This window comes from Leishmania major, chromosome 31 (assembly GCF_000002725.2).
Source record: "Leishmania major strain Friedlin complete genome, chromosome 31".
Classification (NCBI taxonomy): domain Eukaryota; phylum Euglenozoa; class Kinetoplastea; order Trypanosomatida; family Trypanosomatidae; genus Leishmania; species Leishmania major.
Window position 1 is genome coordinate 672,782 of NC_007272.2, and position 15,571 is coordinate 688,352.

At 57.3% G+C, this 15,571-nt stretch overlaps 3 protein-coding genes across 3 annotated transcripts; all 3 read right to left on the bottom strand.

Annotated features, from left to right (window-relative positions):
• Positions 1 to 2,008: 2,008 nt before the first annotated feature.
• Positions 2,009 to 3,391, bottom strand: LMJF_31_1445 (hypothetical protein; the record flags this gene model as incomplete). Its single annotated transcript, XM_003722326.1, has 1 exon — positions 2,009 to 3,391. One exon carries the CDS (start codon positions 3,389 to 3,391, stop codon positions 2,009 to 2,011), a length of 1,383 nt encoding a protein of 460 aa, XP_003722374.1.
• A 5,875-nt stretch (positions 3,392 to 9,266) lies between these two features.
• LMJF_31_1450 (surface membrane protein gp46-like protein) lies at positions 9,267 to 10,175 on the bottom strand (the record flags this gene model as incomplete). The annotated part of the gene is made up of 1 exon (XM_001685079.1): positions 9,267 to 10,175. One exon carries the CDS (start codon positions 10,173 to 10,175, stop codon positions 9,267 to 9,269), a length of 909 nt encoding a protein of 302 aa, XP_001685131.1.
• Positions 10,176 to 14,132: 3,957 nt separating this feature from the next.
• On the bottom strand, positions 14,133 to 15,044 carry LMJF_31_1460 (surface membrane protein gp46-like protein; the record flags this gene model as incomplete). The annotated part of the gene is made up of 1 exon (XM_001685080.1): positions 14,133 to 15,044. The coding sequence occupies one exon, from the start codon at positions 15,042 to 15,044 to the stop codon at positions 14,133 to 14,135; it is 912 nt and encodes a 303-aa protein (XP_001685132.1).
• Between the last annotated feature and the right edge of the window lie 527 nt (positions 15,045 to 15,571).

Below are 15,571 nucleotides of genomic sequence, written 5' to 3' on the forward strand. Positions count from 1 at the left end.
AGAAACCAGAGAGAGAGAGAGAGATGCATACTGTCGGCCGCAGGCAACGCAGCCGCAAAGATGAAAAAAAAGGTATCAATGAGGAGAGCCCAGTAAGGAGCCCAAGAGAACGGCGGGCAAAGACAATAAGAGCTGGCGAAAAGCATCATGAGAGTGGGGTGATGAACGTTGCGGGAACGAGGAGAACAGTAGGCGACGCTGCGATGAGAGGCAACTGCTTATGCTGGGCGAGAAGGCTCACCATACCAGTTCTGCCCAGAACGTCTACCCATGTGCAGAGAAGCACATGCCATCCAAGTGTGTCATGTAACGCTTTCTGTTTTCCCTGTGTGTGTACAAATATTATGCGTCCCGAGCCCTGCACGAAGCGCAGGCTCGAAGAAAACGTAAGAAACGAGCACACGTAAATGTATATCGGAACAAACACGAAAGATGGCAAAGCATGCTCGAAGAGGACGTATAACTCCCCCCCCCTCCCATCAGCTGCTCCTGGACTCCGTGAGTGCCATAAGACATCGTTCCTTCCGTCTTTTTTTCTCAGGATGAGTCTCGAGGGGTCACAACGGCGCAGACACGCTGTCGCATGCCCGAAGGTGATCCACGCAATGAAAAGAAGTCGAAGAAGTGTATGGTGTGACGCTGCAGGGAAGGCGAAGAAGGAAGGAGATGGAGAGCCTGAGGCGCACCTGTAGTATGGGCGCACTAAGTGCCCATGGGAGGCGTAGAGGGGGGAGGGCGAAAAGAACAGTTGAGCCGAGAAGGAAGAGCTAACGGCCTACGCTAAGAAAATCAAGAAGGAGTGAAGAAACAGATGCCGAAAGATCCCCAGAAAGTGCTGCTCATGAGCATGAAAGGGAGAACGTGCATGAGCAAGTAGAAACACACACAAACATGCGCATACGCAGCGGCTTCCACCCGCAGACTACACGGCAAGTAGTGTCCAGGCAATCACGTCGGTGGGGAGGGGGACCATGTGCGCATTTACACATTTATCGAGCTTGCGCGACGTGGTACACGAATCTTTGAAAACGAAAACGAAGATCAAAGAATACTGGCACGTACTGCTCATCGACGAGTCGGCGCTTGGTAGGCAACGTAATACGAAAGAGCGGCAACGAAAAAAGAAAAGGGCACATAAAAGTACGGGCCTCCTGCTTCCATCTCGGATAGACGGGGGAGGCGGGATGCGGGAGGCACAGTTTAACGGAGATGTCGGACCATCCCAGCGGCGATATTGTATTTCATTTTGTCTCTTTCGCGTCTGTTGTCGTCTTTGTTTGGTTGTTTTTTTCGTGCTCGTTCTTCTGGAAGGGTGGGCAGAGGAGGCGGCAGCGCGTTCACGGCACTGCCTGTCTTGGCTTGGCTTGGCTCTGAGGGTCCTTTGAAGAGAGAACGGCAGAAAACAGCCTCACGACAACGTGGCTGGCGCTCCACCGAGTAGCGACGCAATACCAAAACGACGAACAACAACGCTGAAAAGAGGGCGACATGCCTGGAGAAGCCAGGCGTCGCTGTGCAGTGCAAATAAACCCCATCCAAGCGCCACCGCACCACCGCCTTAGCGTGCTGAGGTTCATTGACGGAACACGCCTTGTCGCTGCCCTGTCCCCTCGCATGGCCAAGCAAAGTTCCACTGCACACACCGCCATGAGAAAGCGCACGCCCCGACACTTTGGAAGTGCTGTCGATCCTGGCAAGCAATGCAGCAGCTGATCGGTGGTGTCTCTTTTCCTTTGTGCCCCTCTCGAGCACGCGAGGGGTGGGGCTGTCCGACACAGTCTATCGTCTTACAAAGACCTATCCCGTTTTCCCAAAACCGCAAGCTTTCCTCTGTCAACCACTTCCTCGCAAACCCCATGCCTTGCTTCGAAGAGCATCTGGCAGCACTTGCCCAGCAACACGGGGGGGGGGGACACAAACCCTATAAATGCCGTCACACATGTGCACTGAGCCAGAGCTCGTCCCCATCCGCGGCATTTGCGATTACTTGCCCCAGCGCAGATTCGCACTACATCGACAAGAGAACCGCGGCAAGCACACCAAGGGACGCAGCCGCGTTGAACGCCGTCATCGACGGCGACGAAGCCAAATCAGCGCTGGGCCGCTTCATGCACCATTGCGCTGCAGTTACCATGTAGCCAGATGCGCACACATCACACCGCGTCGGGTTTCCGCGAACGCAGGTAATACAATGCGGCACCTCGCACTCAGAAGGCGCCTCGGTCGTCGTGGTCGTCGGTGCCTCGGTCGTCGTGGTCGTCGGTGCCTCGGTCGTCGTGGTCGTCGGCGCCTCGGTCGTCGTGGTCGTCGGCGCCTCGGTCGTCGTGGTCGTCGGTGCCTCGGTCGTCGTGGTCGTCGGCGCCTCGGTCGTCGTGGTCGTCGGCGCCTCGGTCGTCGTGGTCGTCGGTGCCTCGGTCGTCGTGGTCGTCGGTGCCTCGGTCGTCGTGGTCGTCGGTGCCTCGGTCGTCGTGGTCGTCGGCGCCTCGGTCGTCGTGGTCGTCGGCGCCTCGGTCGTCGTGGTCGTCGGGTCGCAGGAGTTAGCCGTGGCGCAGTTGGCGGCATAGTTTTGGGGGTCGACAGTCACCCGGAAGGACGCTCGCCTCCACGAGTCAGGGACACAGCCGCAGAAGTTGTTGGCGATCAGCGAGAGCCTTCTCAATTCAGGCATCTGCGCCCATGACGCCGGGAGGCTACCAGTGAACCGGTTTTGATGCAGTTGGAGAATGCCCATGGAAGCCATGGAGCTCCACGCCGGCGGCAAAGCACCGCTGAGCTGAGTGTCGTACAAGATCAACGTGGCGAGAGAACTCATCGATCTCCACGAGGCGGGCAGCGAGCCGGAGATTGACGTTTTCGGGAGTGAAATGAACGTTACCGCACGCAGCGAGCCCCATGACGCAGGGAGAGTGCCAGACACGCTAGTGGATCCCATGTTAAGGGTGACGAGGTGCTGCAGCTTTCCCCAGCTGCTCGGCAGCGTGCCGCTGATCGAGGACTTCTGATCAAACAAGTTGATGGCTGTGATCATCACGTGCGAGTAGTCAACAGCATCGGGTAAATCAGGAAGCGTGCCTTTCACGCTGGTGCCGCTGACCGTAAATAGGACAGTCGACTGGTAGCATGTCACACTCGCCCACTTGCAGAAGTCTGTCCCGGTCCACCCCAGTGACGGCATCGCGCCAGCAAACGCCTGCAGAACCTTCAGCGTGTTCAGTTTCTGTACACTCGTAAATGAGTAGCGAGGTTCAGCATCGCTGAACCTCGCCTTTTCGATTTGCAAAGACAAAGGCGTGTCCTCAGCAGCGTGTGCCATCGCGGCATCAGATCCGAGTTGCACGAAAAAGACGCCCAGCGCTGCGGTTAAGAAAGCACAGGTGAGACACCGCAGCATCGTGCAGAGCGCCGCAGGCGGGGAATGAAACGAAAAACAAAAGGATGAGGGCGAATGAAAAGCAACAGGCAGGTGCTTTGTGAAGGTCGATGAGGAAGCGGTGCAAAGCGATGAGCGCAGGATGAAGGAGTTCGTGCCCTCTCAGACAGATACCCGCTCGCAAAGGCGTCGACAGCAATGACCAACGGACTAAAGACGGAGGAGCCCGCAAAAAAAAAAGCTGCTGATGGCGGCTCAGCAAGCCGATAAACGGAAAAATAAGACGAAGAGCGAGTCTGAAGTCGCTTACGCGCTGCGAGTAGGGCACACGACCAAACGACACTCGCGCGTGAAGGCGGCAGCTGAAGTGCACCGGAAAACAGACAGGAAAGGAAGCAAAGGATGGAGAGTGGGGGCAGCGTGCGAAGAGGTGTGGGTGCAGTGAGAGCCAGTGGGAAGTGCGAGAGTAAATGAGGGCGAACAACAAACACAAGAGGCGGTCCTTACTAGACGAGTGCGTGAGAAACGATAAAGGAAGGGGTGAGGATAATGTGTGTGTGTGTGTGTTTTATGGACAGCACCAGCGATGGTCGCGGTGGAAGCAGCGGAGAGAGAATAGCCATATCCGTGCGTGGAGAGAGAGGGGTGTGGTGCATTGGCGCAGACAGAAAAAAGGCGGACGGAGAGAGGGGAGGGGAACACATGGAAAGGCTGCAAAAGGAGGGAGATGGTCATGAGGGCGGCTGTCGGCAACGCTGCTTCGAAGCGCAGCACGAGGGTGTTAGCGGCATGACGGGATGAGAGAGGTTGGAAAGAGAAGTTCAGAGAAAACAAGAGTAGGTGCGCAGGTGCCGTTCTCTCAGTCAGCTCTCGCCATTCCCTGCAGAGTTCCACGCTGCCATGAACGCACGCTCGTTCTCTTTACTATCCCTCTGCTTTCTCTCTCTCTGTGTAAATTCTGCCCATCCGCCGTGTTGCGTTCTGGTGCATTTCTGCTGCCCTCACTTGGCGCACGGATGTGTTGAAAACAAGCGAGAAAGGATTTGCGTACGCCACGGGGGCTTTCAAACGATGTGTCCTCCTTTCGTCTCATTTTCTTTTCTTTTTTTTGGGGGGTGGGGGGGTCCTCCCCCTCCTTCTTTTTCCTTTGCCTCACGGGGTTAAGCCTGTACAAAAACCGACGGCGGTCCCTCGCCGTGTTCGAGTTTTCCTTTGCTTTCTTCGGCGCAGCGCGCTGTCGTGCGGCAGCTTGCAGCGAGGCGGTGGTACCGTGGTTCGCTCAGGTGCCTGTGTCCTGCGTGCGGCAAACCGCCTCCCACTGGATGCACCCGGGGTGGCCCACATCCGTTTCCTTTCCGATTTTCGTTCAGTGTGCTGCGACGGCTGGCCCCTCCTCTGCTTGGCAGAGCTCAGCAAAACAAAGCAGCAAGAAAATGGGCGATGGGTGGACCGGGTGCGTCACACAGGGGCAGGCGTACGCAGCCGTGTGCAGGTGCACGTGCCCCCAGACGCACACGCAGACAGACAGACACGCAAGTGCACTGAGGGACACATAAAAAGACACGCAGAAGAAAGGCACTCGCGATATATCAGAAAGCCCACACGCGCACTCACGCTCAGTGGGAGACTACTGGTCTGTCACGCTCTCCTTTCCTTCACATTCGGGTCAGTTGCTAGCGGCCACCGCGTGAGACACGCACCGACGCCCTCTTCCCCTCCACCAACTGTACTGCTGTCTTTTCGCTGATCGCTGATACACGGCGACAATTCATCCCGTCGCCTCCTTCCTCCGTGTAACGGGGGAAGGAGGTGGAGGGAGGGGGGCACGAGGTGACACCATGGCCTCGAGGGCAACAGTATTCGCAGGAGAGAGACCAGTAGAACGGTGAGAAGGGGAGGGGAGAGGAGGGAGGGTGATGCACAAGCAAGGAGAGGTGCCGGGCGCTGAACAAAAAAACAAAAAAAAAGAAGGGAAAGAAACATGAGCGGGTGTACCGTCGATGCGCCAACGCGCGCGCAGCTGCGCCTCGTGATCGAATGAGCGCGAGAACGAAGGAGAGGAACAGGAGCACCAGCTAGACAAAGAGAAACAGCAGCCGAGCGAACACGTGACAGAAGAAGCTCCGCCTGAAGTTCTGTGATGGATGGCGCATAGGCCGACCACAACGAGAAGCAATAGGGTGGGTGGAGTGGGTGGGGGGAGGACTGGAACAAAATCAGAGCACCAAGCCGTAGGGTGGCGCTCTCTCCTTGCTTCCCTCACAACAGGCGGAATGAAAGGAGGGATCGATGGAGAGGCAGAAACGAAGACAAGACAAGAGTGAGAGGAAGGAAAGAAAGGATTAGCGTTAAAAGATATCGAAGACACGAACCGAAAACACACCAAATGCATATATACGTGCATTTTACAAGGGGTGGGAAGGAGGGAGGGAGGGAGGGAGGGAGGGGGAGGGGGGGGCAGAGAGGAGCACACAGTAAACGCAAGCCCATAAAGCGTACCCGGACAAAGGCATGAGCGAGCAAGAGAAAAGATAAGAGCGACAGAAGGAGCGCATCGTAACGAGTGCACAGCAGCGAAGGGCGAAGACGTCGAAAGGGGTGGAGGTGCTGTGGAAGCAGCGGGGGGGGGGGAAGAAAAAACGTGGGGAGAGGGGGGCAACTTCGCTGCTTTCGCTTTCCCTCTCCTGTGATCCAAGGGAGCCAGGCGGGTGGGACGTGGGGCTTCAGCAAACACTGTGTCCACTAGTGAGCCACCTAGCTGAACTGCCGGGTGTAACGAGGGCACTACCTGAAAATAACCACGTGCACATGTGCACGTGTGAGCCCACGGATCTGTGGCTCCGCGTGCCTCGGCAACGGTGCACAGTTGCAGCGTATACAAGTAGGAGGGGGGGGCAAAGGAGAGTCAAGGTACGAGGGATGCACGCCATTGAAACGTAAGAGGCGCCTCCTCTCCAACCCTACGGTCCGGACAGCCACGCATGCACATGTGCACCTACCAAACACGAGCACTGGGGCACACGTCAGCACAAGTCACCGTGCGCTTGCAGTGCGCACAACAAACGATGGTGCATCAAAGAGAGACCGAAAAAAGAAATGGCAAAAGACTGGTCTCGTCAGCAGCATGTATTTCAACGCACAAGGTGGGGAGAGCTCGGCCTCATCCTCCCCCTCATCGTGCTTGTGCAGCGTCCCCGCCTCCCCCGTTCCAGTGTTTTACCTCCCTTTCGTTTGTTCCCCCTCCCCCCCCTGCAGGCTGTCCCCTCACCCCCTCCCTTCTCCATCAACCCCTCCTCCCTTCGCTTTCTTCTTCGCACCCCCCCCCACCTCCCTCTCTCTCGCTCGCACCCCGAGAGAGCGCCAGTGCGACAGTGAAGGAAGAGAAGGGAGGGAGGGAGGGAGAAGGCGCACTTCCGCTTGCGGACTTCTCTTTGCTGTGTCAGGGCACATCGAAAGAAAGGACAGGTGCACGTGATGTGATGAGCACGAACACGTCAAAAGGGAAAACGCACACGCGCACACAAAACAACCAAACAAAAAGCCAACAGGGAGGGGAGACGGGAAAAAGAGGGAGGGGAGGGGAGGGAAGACGGCGAGACAAGTGATTAACGGGAAAGAGGTGATATGAGAAACGCAAAGAAGAGAGAGAAAGAGAGGGAGAGGAAACGCACACGCCCAACCGTGAGCCCGATTCCGGGAAGAAAGAGATCACACAAACCTTTAGCAGAACAAAAGAAAAATTTAACCAAAATAAGAAGGCAGCAGAACGGACGAAGATCAATACTTAGAGAGACAGACAGGGGGAAGGGAAAGAGCGGGTGCTCTATCCTCCTAGGCTAGCACTAAAAGAAGTTGACGATACTCGAGGCAGAGACAGGCAGAGAGAGAGAGAGAGTCAGACAACATCCTCGCACCACATTTAGAGAGCGGGAGACAGCATGTGCTTGTTAGAGTAGGTGGCATACCGCTGCTGCACTGATGTCCTGCGCCCCTCCCTCTTTCTGCTCTGCTTTGCTTGTCAAAACCTTCTTCACACATGCAATCTCATGTCCGTTTGCGAAACCGAAAAAAATCAGAATGGCGTGCGTCTGGTGCAGCGCCGCTTCATGTTTCTTTGGTTTTTTTCTTGGTGGGTGGGGAGAGGGGGGGGGGCCTCTCGCGTCTTCTCTGCGTCGTTGGGTCCTCCATTTCTGCCCACGAAGGTTGGTGAAGAGGGAGAGGGAGGGAGGGCGGCAAGGTGACAAGAAACCGGGAGCAATGAGTAGAGAACGAAACGAGAAGAGAAAACAGCGGGCGGATATACGAAGACGGACATGGCACAAAATACAACAGAAAAAAAAATAACATGAACAAATAAAAGGGCGCAAATACAAACAAAAGACAGGGAGAGGGAGGGAGGTGGTGGGCACACGTGCGGGCGCGCCAGTGGCATGACCCAGACACACACACACACACACACAAGTGGAACGAAACGGCCTGAGAGCAATGAGCGCTTTCAGGTAGGGACTCCACACGAGGGAAACGAGGGTGACGAACCACACACGAAAAGCGAGCAGGCAGGTGACGGCAACGAACGAGAAAGAGGGACACAGATTCATCGGAGAGGCACGAATGGGTATTACGACGCCGTGAGCAGCGGTGTAGAAGGAAAAGAGGAAGTTGCCGTGCCTCTCGCGCGCACATGAAGAGAGAGAGAGACGCAGAGGCATGCGCACCCAGCATATATGGGAGGTAGGAGAGAGATGATCCGACACAGTTGCCAGAATCCAGAGACGACAAGCACGTTCAGCATCCTCCTTCCCCTTTAACGTTTTGCCCATTTCCACAACATCATCGTTTCGTTGTGTGCACTTTGTTTCTCTTGTCTTGTTTTCCCTCCTTCCTCCCCCGCCGTCGCGTAGGTCCATGCCCTCGCCGGCTTGTGTGGCCCGCCAGCACACTTACCTTTCTTCGCTTTAACTTAGTTGTTGTTGGTGTTTAAATGATTTTTGGTGGCTTTCTGTTTCCCTCCACCCGCCCCGCTGCCTCTCGTTTGGCGCCCTGGATTCGGTGTTCTTCTGCACGCGTACGAACACAGCATCGCTCGCGCGCACGCGTAGAGAAGCACGGAAGCGAGAGAGAGAGAGAGAGAGATGAGGGGAAGGGGGAGGAGGGGGAAAGCCTATGGCAAACGACTGCAGAGCCGAAAAACGCCAGCGCATGCAAATAAAGGATCCGGGGGACACATGCGGGAGAGGCACAGCGGAGTAGTGGTCAAAAGTGGGAAGAAGAGACACGTACAAAACGCAGGCTAATACATCCTGCTCCGCCCGTCACTCGGCGCAGCGCATGCGGCCATCTGCGGGGAGTATGAAAGCAAGAGAAAATGGGAGAGTATAAAGCACGCAAGAGATATGCCCCATAAATAAAACGAAGGGAGTGAAAAAGGTGAGAAGGGACAACAGAAAACAAACCGTTTCAGTAATATGGTGAAGGAGGCGTGTGTACCACCGCCCAGAATCTTCCACGGATGCACCGCTGAGACAAACCCGACGCGCACCTGCATCAGCGGAAGCGCACACTGAAAGATGCACACAGAGAGAGAGAGACTGAGACGGATACAGTAGAGAAGTGGAAAAAGGCAGCCGAGGGGACAAGAGCGGCCCACAAGCGTCGGCATCAGTGAGCGCCTCAGTCCCTGTGCCTGTGTACAGCTTCCTCGCCACCAGGCCGCATTCCATCTTCGCCGCCTGCCACTCCCCTTTCCCTCTCTACCTTGCTCCATGACAGTGTGCATGCGGCAGGACGCCAGCGCGCGACGCGCGGAAACACACATCAATCGCAGGTCCTGTGAGTGCATTTAGATCAACAGCACCGCTTCTCTTGTCCCTCGGCGAGGTCTGCGATGCCAGACGCCTCACTTGCACGCGTTGGCTGTCGAGCAATCCGCGGCCAAGAGGCTGTCATCGACTCGGATGCCATAGAGAAAAGTGTGAGACACCCACGCGTTCGGAACACAGCCGCACAAGTTGTTGCGCTCCACGGACACACCGTACAGCGGCTGGGCAGACGCCCACTCCTCTGGAAGGGGGCCGGTCAGATTGTTGTCCGTCAGCGTGATGGAGCTGACCTTCCGCAGACTCCCCCACGTCGGCGGCAATGTGCCGGTCAGCCGATTTCCCCTGGCCTCAATGATCGTCAGCTGCGGTGCGCTGCCCCACGACGAGGGGAGGGTTCCGGTCAGATTGTTGTCATTCAGGCACGCCCACGTCATGTAGCGCAGACTGCTCCACGCCTCAGGAATGGTGCCCGTCAGCTCGTTGCGGTACAGCAGGAACCACTTCGCCGACTTCATCTTCGCCCACTCCGGCGGCAGGGTGCCCGTCAGCGAGTTCGAGTACAGGGAGATGTACTCGACGTGCGTCAGGCTCCCCCAGCTCGCCGGCAGCGTGCCCTTCAATGTGCCCTTGCCGTAGCTGAGATTGATGGAGGTGACCAGCACATATTTGCCAACAGTGTCAGAGGACATCTCCGGCAGCCGCACCATGGCTCTCTCATCCAGGTACAGGTTCACGCCCTTGCTCGTGCACTCAGAGTAGACCCACTCGCAGAAGTCCACCGACGGCAGCTTCTCAAGCAGCGGGTTCGCGTCCACGAAGGCCTGCAGGAACTTGCGCGTGTTTGCCTTCTGCACGGCCTTGTATTGGGTGAACGGCGAGTCCGCGCCACGCACGGGCGCCAGCAGCAGGCATAGGGTTAGCGCCACAGCGAGGAGAGCGGCTCTCGGGCGCTGCATGGCGCCACGGAGCAGCAGCATGGGCATCATCAAGCACAGGAAAGGGAAGAAGGAGGGAGGAGAGGCCCGAGTGGTCCACTTATATCTGTGCTTTCGATTGCCTCCTGACGTGGCTGAGAGGGCGCTGATGAGGAGCAACAGGCGTCAGCAGCGGCTAATGGATGTGGAGGGGGGCAGCGAAGTCTAGTGCCTTCGATGCTGCTGGGAATGCCCGAGACCTTCACGAGAGGCTGTCTAGGTCTTTGTTGCGTCGCCAGAGGGTGAGCAGAAAAAATCGGGCTGATGGCGCTTGCGCTCACGCACGGCCAGATAGTGATAGCGGTGGAATGAGGCACGAGAAGAGAGCGGCGGGCTCAGCTCAAGGAGAATAGAGCAAAGAATGGGAACAAGGAAAAACTGGAAGAAGTTTAAGAGGGAAAAAGGAAGGAAGGCACGAGGGGAGGGGGGAGGCAAGGAGTTGCCGACGTGTGAGGGGTTTCAGAATAGATTAAGTGAAATGGTTGGAGCGACACAAAAATAAACAACGAGAACAGAGGAAAGCAATGTGAAACACAACGGAAAGCACACAGAGAGAAGAAGCGAAACACAGAAAGAGCGTTACCTTTTACTAACACACTCGCAAAGTTGTGCGCTTGCGTGTCGGTGTCTGTGTGTGTGTGTGTGTGTGTGTTGTCTGTACTTGCCTCAAGTGAGCCTCTTGCTACGCTTGGAGTTCTGGTTGCCTTTACACCACTTCTTCGCCTCGCGTTGTTGCTTTCTACTTCTGTGCTTCAAGTGAGCGTGACACTCTCGAAGAGGCCGCAGAAAAATACAGAGGAGAGAGCAGCGGGAGCCCGCGCACACTTGAAAAGGGAGCGGGGGGAGGCGACAAGAGCGCGTGTGCGCACAATCAACGACGGTGCAAAGCAGAGAAGAGGAGGAGGGAAGCGAGCGAGGGCGAGAGAGGGACAGGGGCAGGGACAAGAACTAAGAGAAGGAGTGTAACAGAGAAAGGAGACTGTATGGCAAAGTGAACACACAGACGCACGTTTTTTGTTGTTCGATCCTAATGCAGGTGCGTGTCGATGCGTGAGGCGGGCATTTGTGTCACGTCCGTTTGTTGGTTGGTTGGTTTCGTTGTCCGAGGCAGACACGAAGAGGAGGGCCGAGGATGCAAGTAAAGGAGTGGGGGCAGCATGGGGGCGGCATGGGGGCAGCGTGGGGCAGCCGGACATGAGCCTGGCCAAACGTCGAATGGCGTCCGGGGAGGTGCGCTGCGGCGCGCAGGGTGCTTCATATTGCCTCACTCAGATAAACCAGAACTCACGGTCGTCGTCGTCCCTCACGTCAACGCAACGCCGCATACGCGTCTAGCGTGAGGGACTGCTGCGCCCACACTCGTGCGCTTGGCGCGGCCAGGAGAGGGATCGAACAAGTGAAGCAGCGACGGTTCCTACCCGTTGCAAGCCGTCGCCCCTGCCGGGCATAGAGAGAGAGAGATGTCCGCACGACGGAGAAAGGCGGCATGCAGCTACTGCGTACTCGCCCTCGCCTCGATTCTACAGCATGGTATTCTCTCTCTCTCTCTCTCTCTTTGGTGTGTTTTGGTTTGACGCGTGCAACGGAGTTGTACGCAGCATCGCGCGCCTCCATGATGGGGGGAGTGAACAGCCTACAACCGAAAGAAAAGGGAGAAGCGCTCGCCTGCACGCCACCCCGATTCCAACTCGCGTGCGGGTTGTTTCGGACGGGAGCAGAGGGCGCACTTCCTTCGCGCAGCGCGAGAAGACGCCCAGGATGAGGGAAGGGGGAGGGGTCTAGCGTAGAGCTGAAAAGCAACCATATTCGAGCAAGGGGAATAACTTATAGAGGAAAGAAGGGGTTGGATGAAGCGGCGCAGCCTGCGTTCCTTTCGCATACGAAGTGCCCCGGTGCCGCCCCTCTCGCCTTGCCCAGTTGTGTGTCCGCCTGCATTTAAGAACTGACAGAGTGAGACAGGCAGGCCCAGACAAACTGCACAGCAAACAACAGAGAGGTTTGGCACTGTCGCAGTTCAGGCTTAGAAGTGGGCTGACGCCGGTCCTGGCATCACCCCTCCCTCTCGTCAGATGACCAATTAAAAAGAAAACGATGAGAAGCTGCTGCAGTGCGGGGTGCAACCATTGTTCGGGAAAGATGTAGAAGCGGAAAAAGAAAAACGGCGTGCGCGTGCACTCACTGACGAGGCAGAGGCACGGCAGCTGTCCTCGCATGTAGAGCAGGCCTGATAACAATAATAAAGAACCCAAAGTCATGGCGCAGGCGCAAGCACACACCCGACGCGCCCACAAAAGCGCAAGAGGCAGCTTTGCGTAGCTGCCGCCACCGATTCTGTCGCTCGCCTCTGCCTCACCCACAGAGACGCATGCAGCGATGCGTGTATGTGCGCGCCTAGCTGCGTATCGGCACTACCCGAGCAAAACATGAAGCGAAGCAGAAAGTCGGGCCGACGAGCTGACAGGACACTGAGAAGAGTCCAGCAACAGGCTGGTAGCAAAACAAAAAAGGAGGAAATCCCAAACCGAGCGAACGAGAGAAGTGGCGGGCGAGTCGGCGAGACGGTGCCACCTTTTTGTGAAGATGCGCATGCAAGTATGTGCACATGGCAGTCCTGAACACGAGCAGTGGACACCCTCGGCAAGGCATGTCCTCGACTGCAGACGCAGACGCATTTACGTCCGCACTATCGGGTGAGTGTGAGAGAGCAAAGGAAGAGAGCGATGATCTCACAATGGCAGCGGCACACTGCTCCATCTTCATCGAGTGTGCTGCACCTGAACATTCCCCCCACCCACCCCTCCAGCACGTTTGCCTGCTCGTTTCGAGTAGCAAGGGAAGGGAAGGGAAGGGGCAGGGCGCGAAGGGCACACACAAGAGAAACACTATGAGGAGCATGGTGAAGAATGTGGAGCGGCAGAAAGCACGGAGACGACGCTGGTGTGCCCGTGAGGAAACGTGAAAGATCAAACACCAGAAAGAAAACGCGAGCACGGCGGAATGCCAGTGTGGCACGCGTACACACAGAAAGAGAGATGGTCGACATTGTCATGATCCGAGACAGCGAGAGAGGCGCCATGCCACTCGCAAAAAGAAAAAAACGCTCAACAACGCACGGGAGGGAGGGAGGGAGAGAGAGGGAGAGGGAGGGAGGGAGAGGGAGGGAGGGAGAGGGAGGGAGAGGGAGAGAGGGAGAGAGGCGGAGATCGAGGAAGACAGGATAAACAAAACCAACAACAACGCCACAAGGACAACCATAAAAAAAGGCCTGCAGTCTCAAAAGAGGCGCTAAGCGCACGACGCTGTAGGCTGCCCAGGGCGGACAGGGACGAGATCGAGAGCGGCACGGGGGAGGAGGGGCAGAGGCGGGTGAAACACGAAATGTGCCGGCGACTATGACGGAAGGAAGGACGCTGGGATACAGAGAAGCGCAGGCAGCAACCCACGACACTTGCCTTGAACAACTCCTCGAGAGCGCAAGCATATCCCCTTGCCCCCGGTTGCTCCACCCGCCACTGTGCACTCCCCCCCCCCCTTCCTCTCTTTTCTCAGCATTCCTCACGATGTCACAAAGGCAACACAGCGCAAGCTGCGCGGCCAGCACTGCAACTCCCAGCAGCCCAACCAGCGCCAGAAGATCAGTATCCGCCGCCTGCATCACCACAGCCGACCCCACTTTAGACACTGACAGTGCAAGCAAACGGCTCAGCGGAAGCGTCACCCCCTTCCAAGTCCGGCAGCCGCATACGCCCGTGCAAAACCGTCAGCGCCTCCTGCGCCGCACTCGAATTCACCGACCGTTACTACCGGCCACAAGGCTGACGCGATTAGAGCATTGCACGGTCTCGGAGCCTTCGTCGTCACCGTGGGCCATCTGCTCGAGATTGTGATCATTGCCGCAGCTTTCGCGGTGGTCATCGCAGGCGCACATGTTGTTGCAGCCGTAGTCATGAGCAGCATTGTGGTTGCAGTCTAAGAGGTGCACGCGTTGGCTGTCGAGCAATCCGCGGCCAAGAGGCTGTCATCGACTCGGATGCCATAGAGAAAAGTGTGAGACACCCACGCGTTCGGAACACAGCCGCACAAGTTGTTGCGCTCCACGGACACACCGTACAGCGTCTGGGCAGACGCCCACTCCTCTGGAAGGGGGCCGGTCAGATTGTTGTCCGTCAGCGTGATGGAGCTGACCTTCCGCAGACTCCCCCACGTCGGCGGCAATGTGCCGGTCAGCCGATTTCCCCTGGCCTCAATGATCGTCAGCTGCGGTGCGCTGCCCCACGACGAGGGGAGGGTTCCGGTCAGATTGTTGTCATTCAGGCACGCCCACGTCATGTAGCGCAGACTGCTCCACGCCTCAGGAATGGTGCCCGTCAGCTCGTTGCGGTACAGCAGGAACCACTTCGCCGACTTCATCTTCGCCCACTCCGGCGGCAGGGTGCCCGTCAGCGAGTTCGAGTACAGGGAGATGTACTCGACGTGCGTCAGGCTCCCCCAGCTCGCCGGCAGCGTGCCCTTCAATGTGCCCTTGCCGTAGCTGAGATTGATGGAGGTGACCAGCACATATTTGCCAACAGTGTCAGAGGACATCTCCGGCAGCCGCACCATGGCTCTCTCATCCAGGTACAGGTTCACGCCCTTGCTCGTGCACTCAGAGTAGACCCACTCGCAGAAGTCCACCGACGGCAGCTTCTCAAGCAGCGGGTTCGCGTCCACGAAGGCCTGCAGGAACTTGCGCGTGTTTGCCTTCTGCACGGCCTTGTATTGGGTGAACGGCGAGTCCGCGCCACGCACGGGCGCCAGCAGCAGGCATAGGGTTAGCGCCACAGCGAGGAGAGCGGCTCTCGGGCGCTGCATGGCGCCACGGAGCAGCAGCATGGGCATCATCAAGCACAGGAAAGGGAAGAAGGAGGGAAAAAGAGCGAAGTGCCTTTATCGGTGCTCAGAGCCATACAAGCACCACCAGCGTCGCCTCCTGTGGTGACAGCCGCACCTGTTGCGGGAACAACTTCGCCGGTGCGGAAGACAGAGCCGGCGTTTTTGCACAAGGCGTTCCTGACGGCACACCTTTTCAAGGGCGAAAACTCGGCACGATAGGTACAGTGGCAGCAATCCGTGTCAGTGCGTCGGCACCACAGCGGCAGCGGGGACGAAAACGAGATGCAGCTCAAGGAGAAGGAGGGCGCGCGTTTTGGGGGGGGGGGGGGGTTCCCCGGGGCGTGGAAGAGAGAAAGAGAGAGGACGGGATCGTCTTGGACGATGCTCAGAGGAAAGCACACGGCACACCACACGGAGATCGATGCGGGAGAGCGTGATGGGCAAGCGCCGCACTAAAATCGACTAAGTGGGTAAAAGGCGCGAGAGCAGCAGAGTGGGGCGGGAAAACAAAAAAAAAGAAAAGTAGATGAGTATCC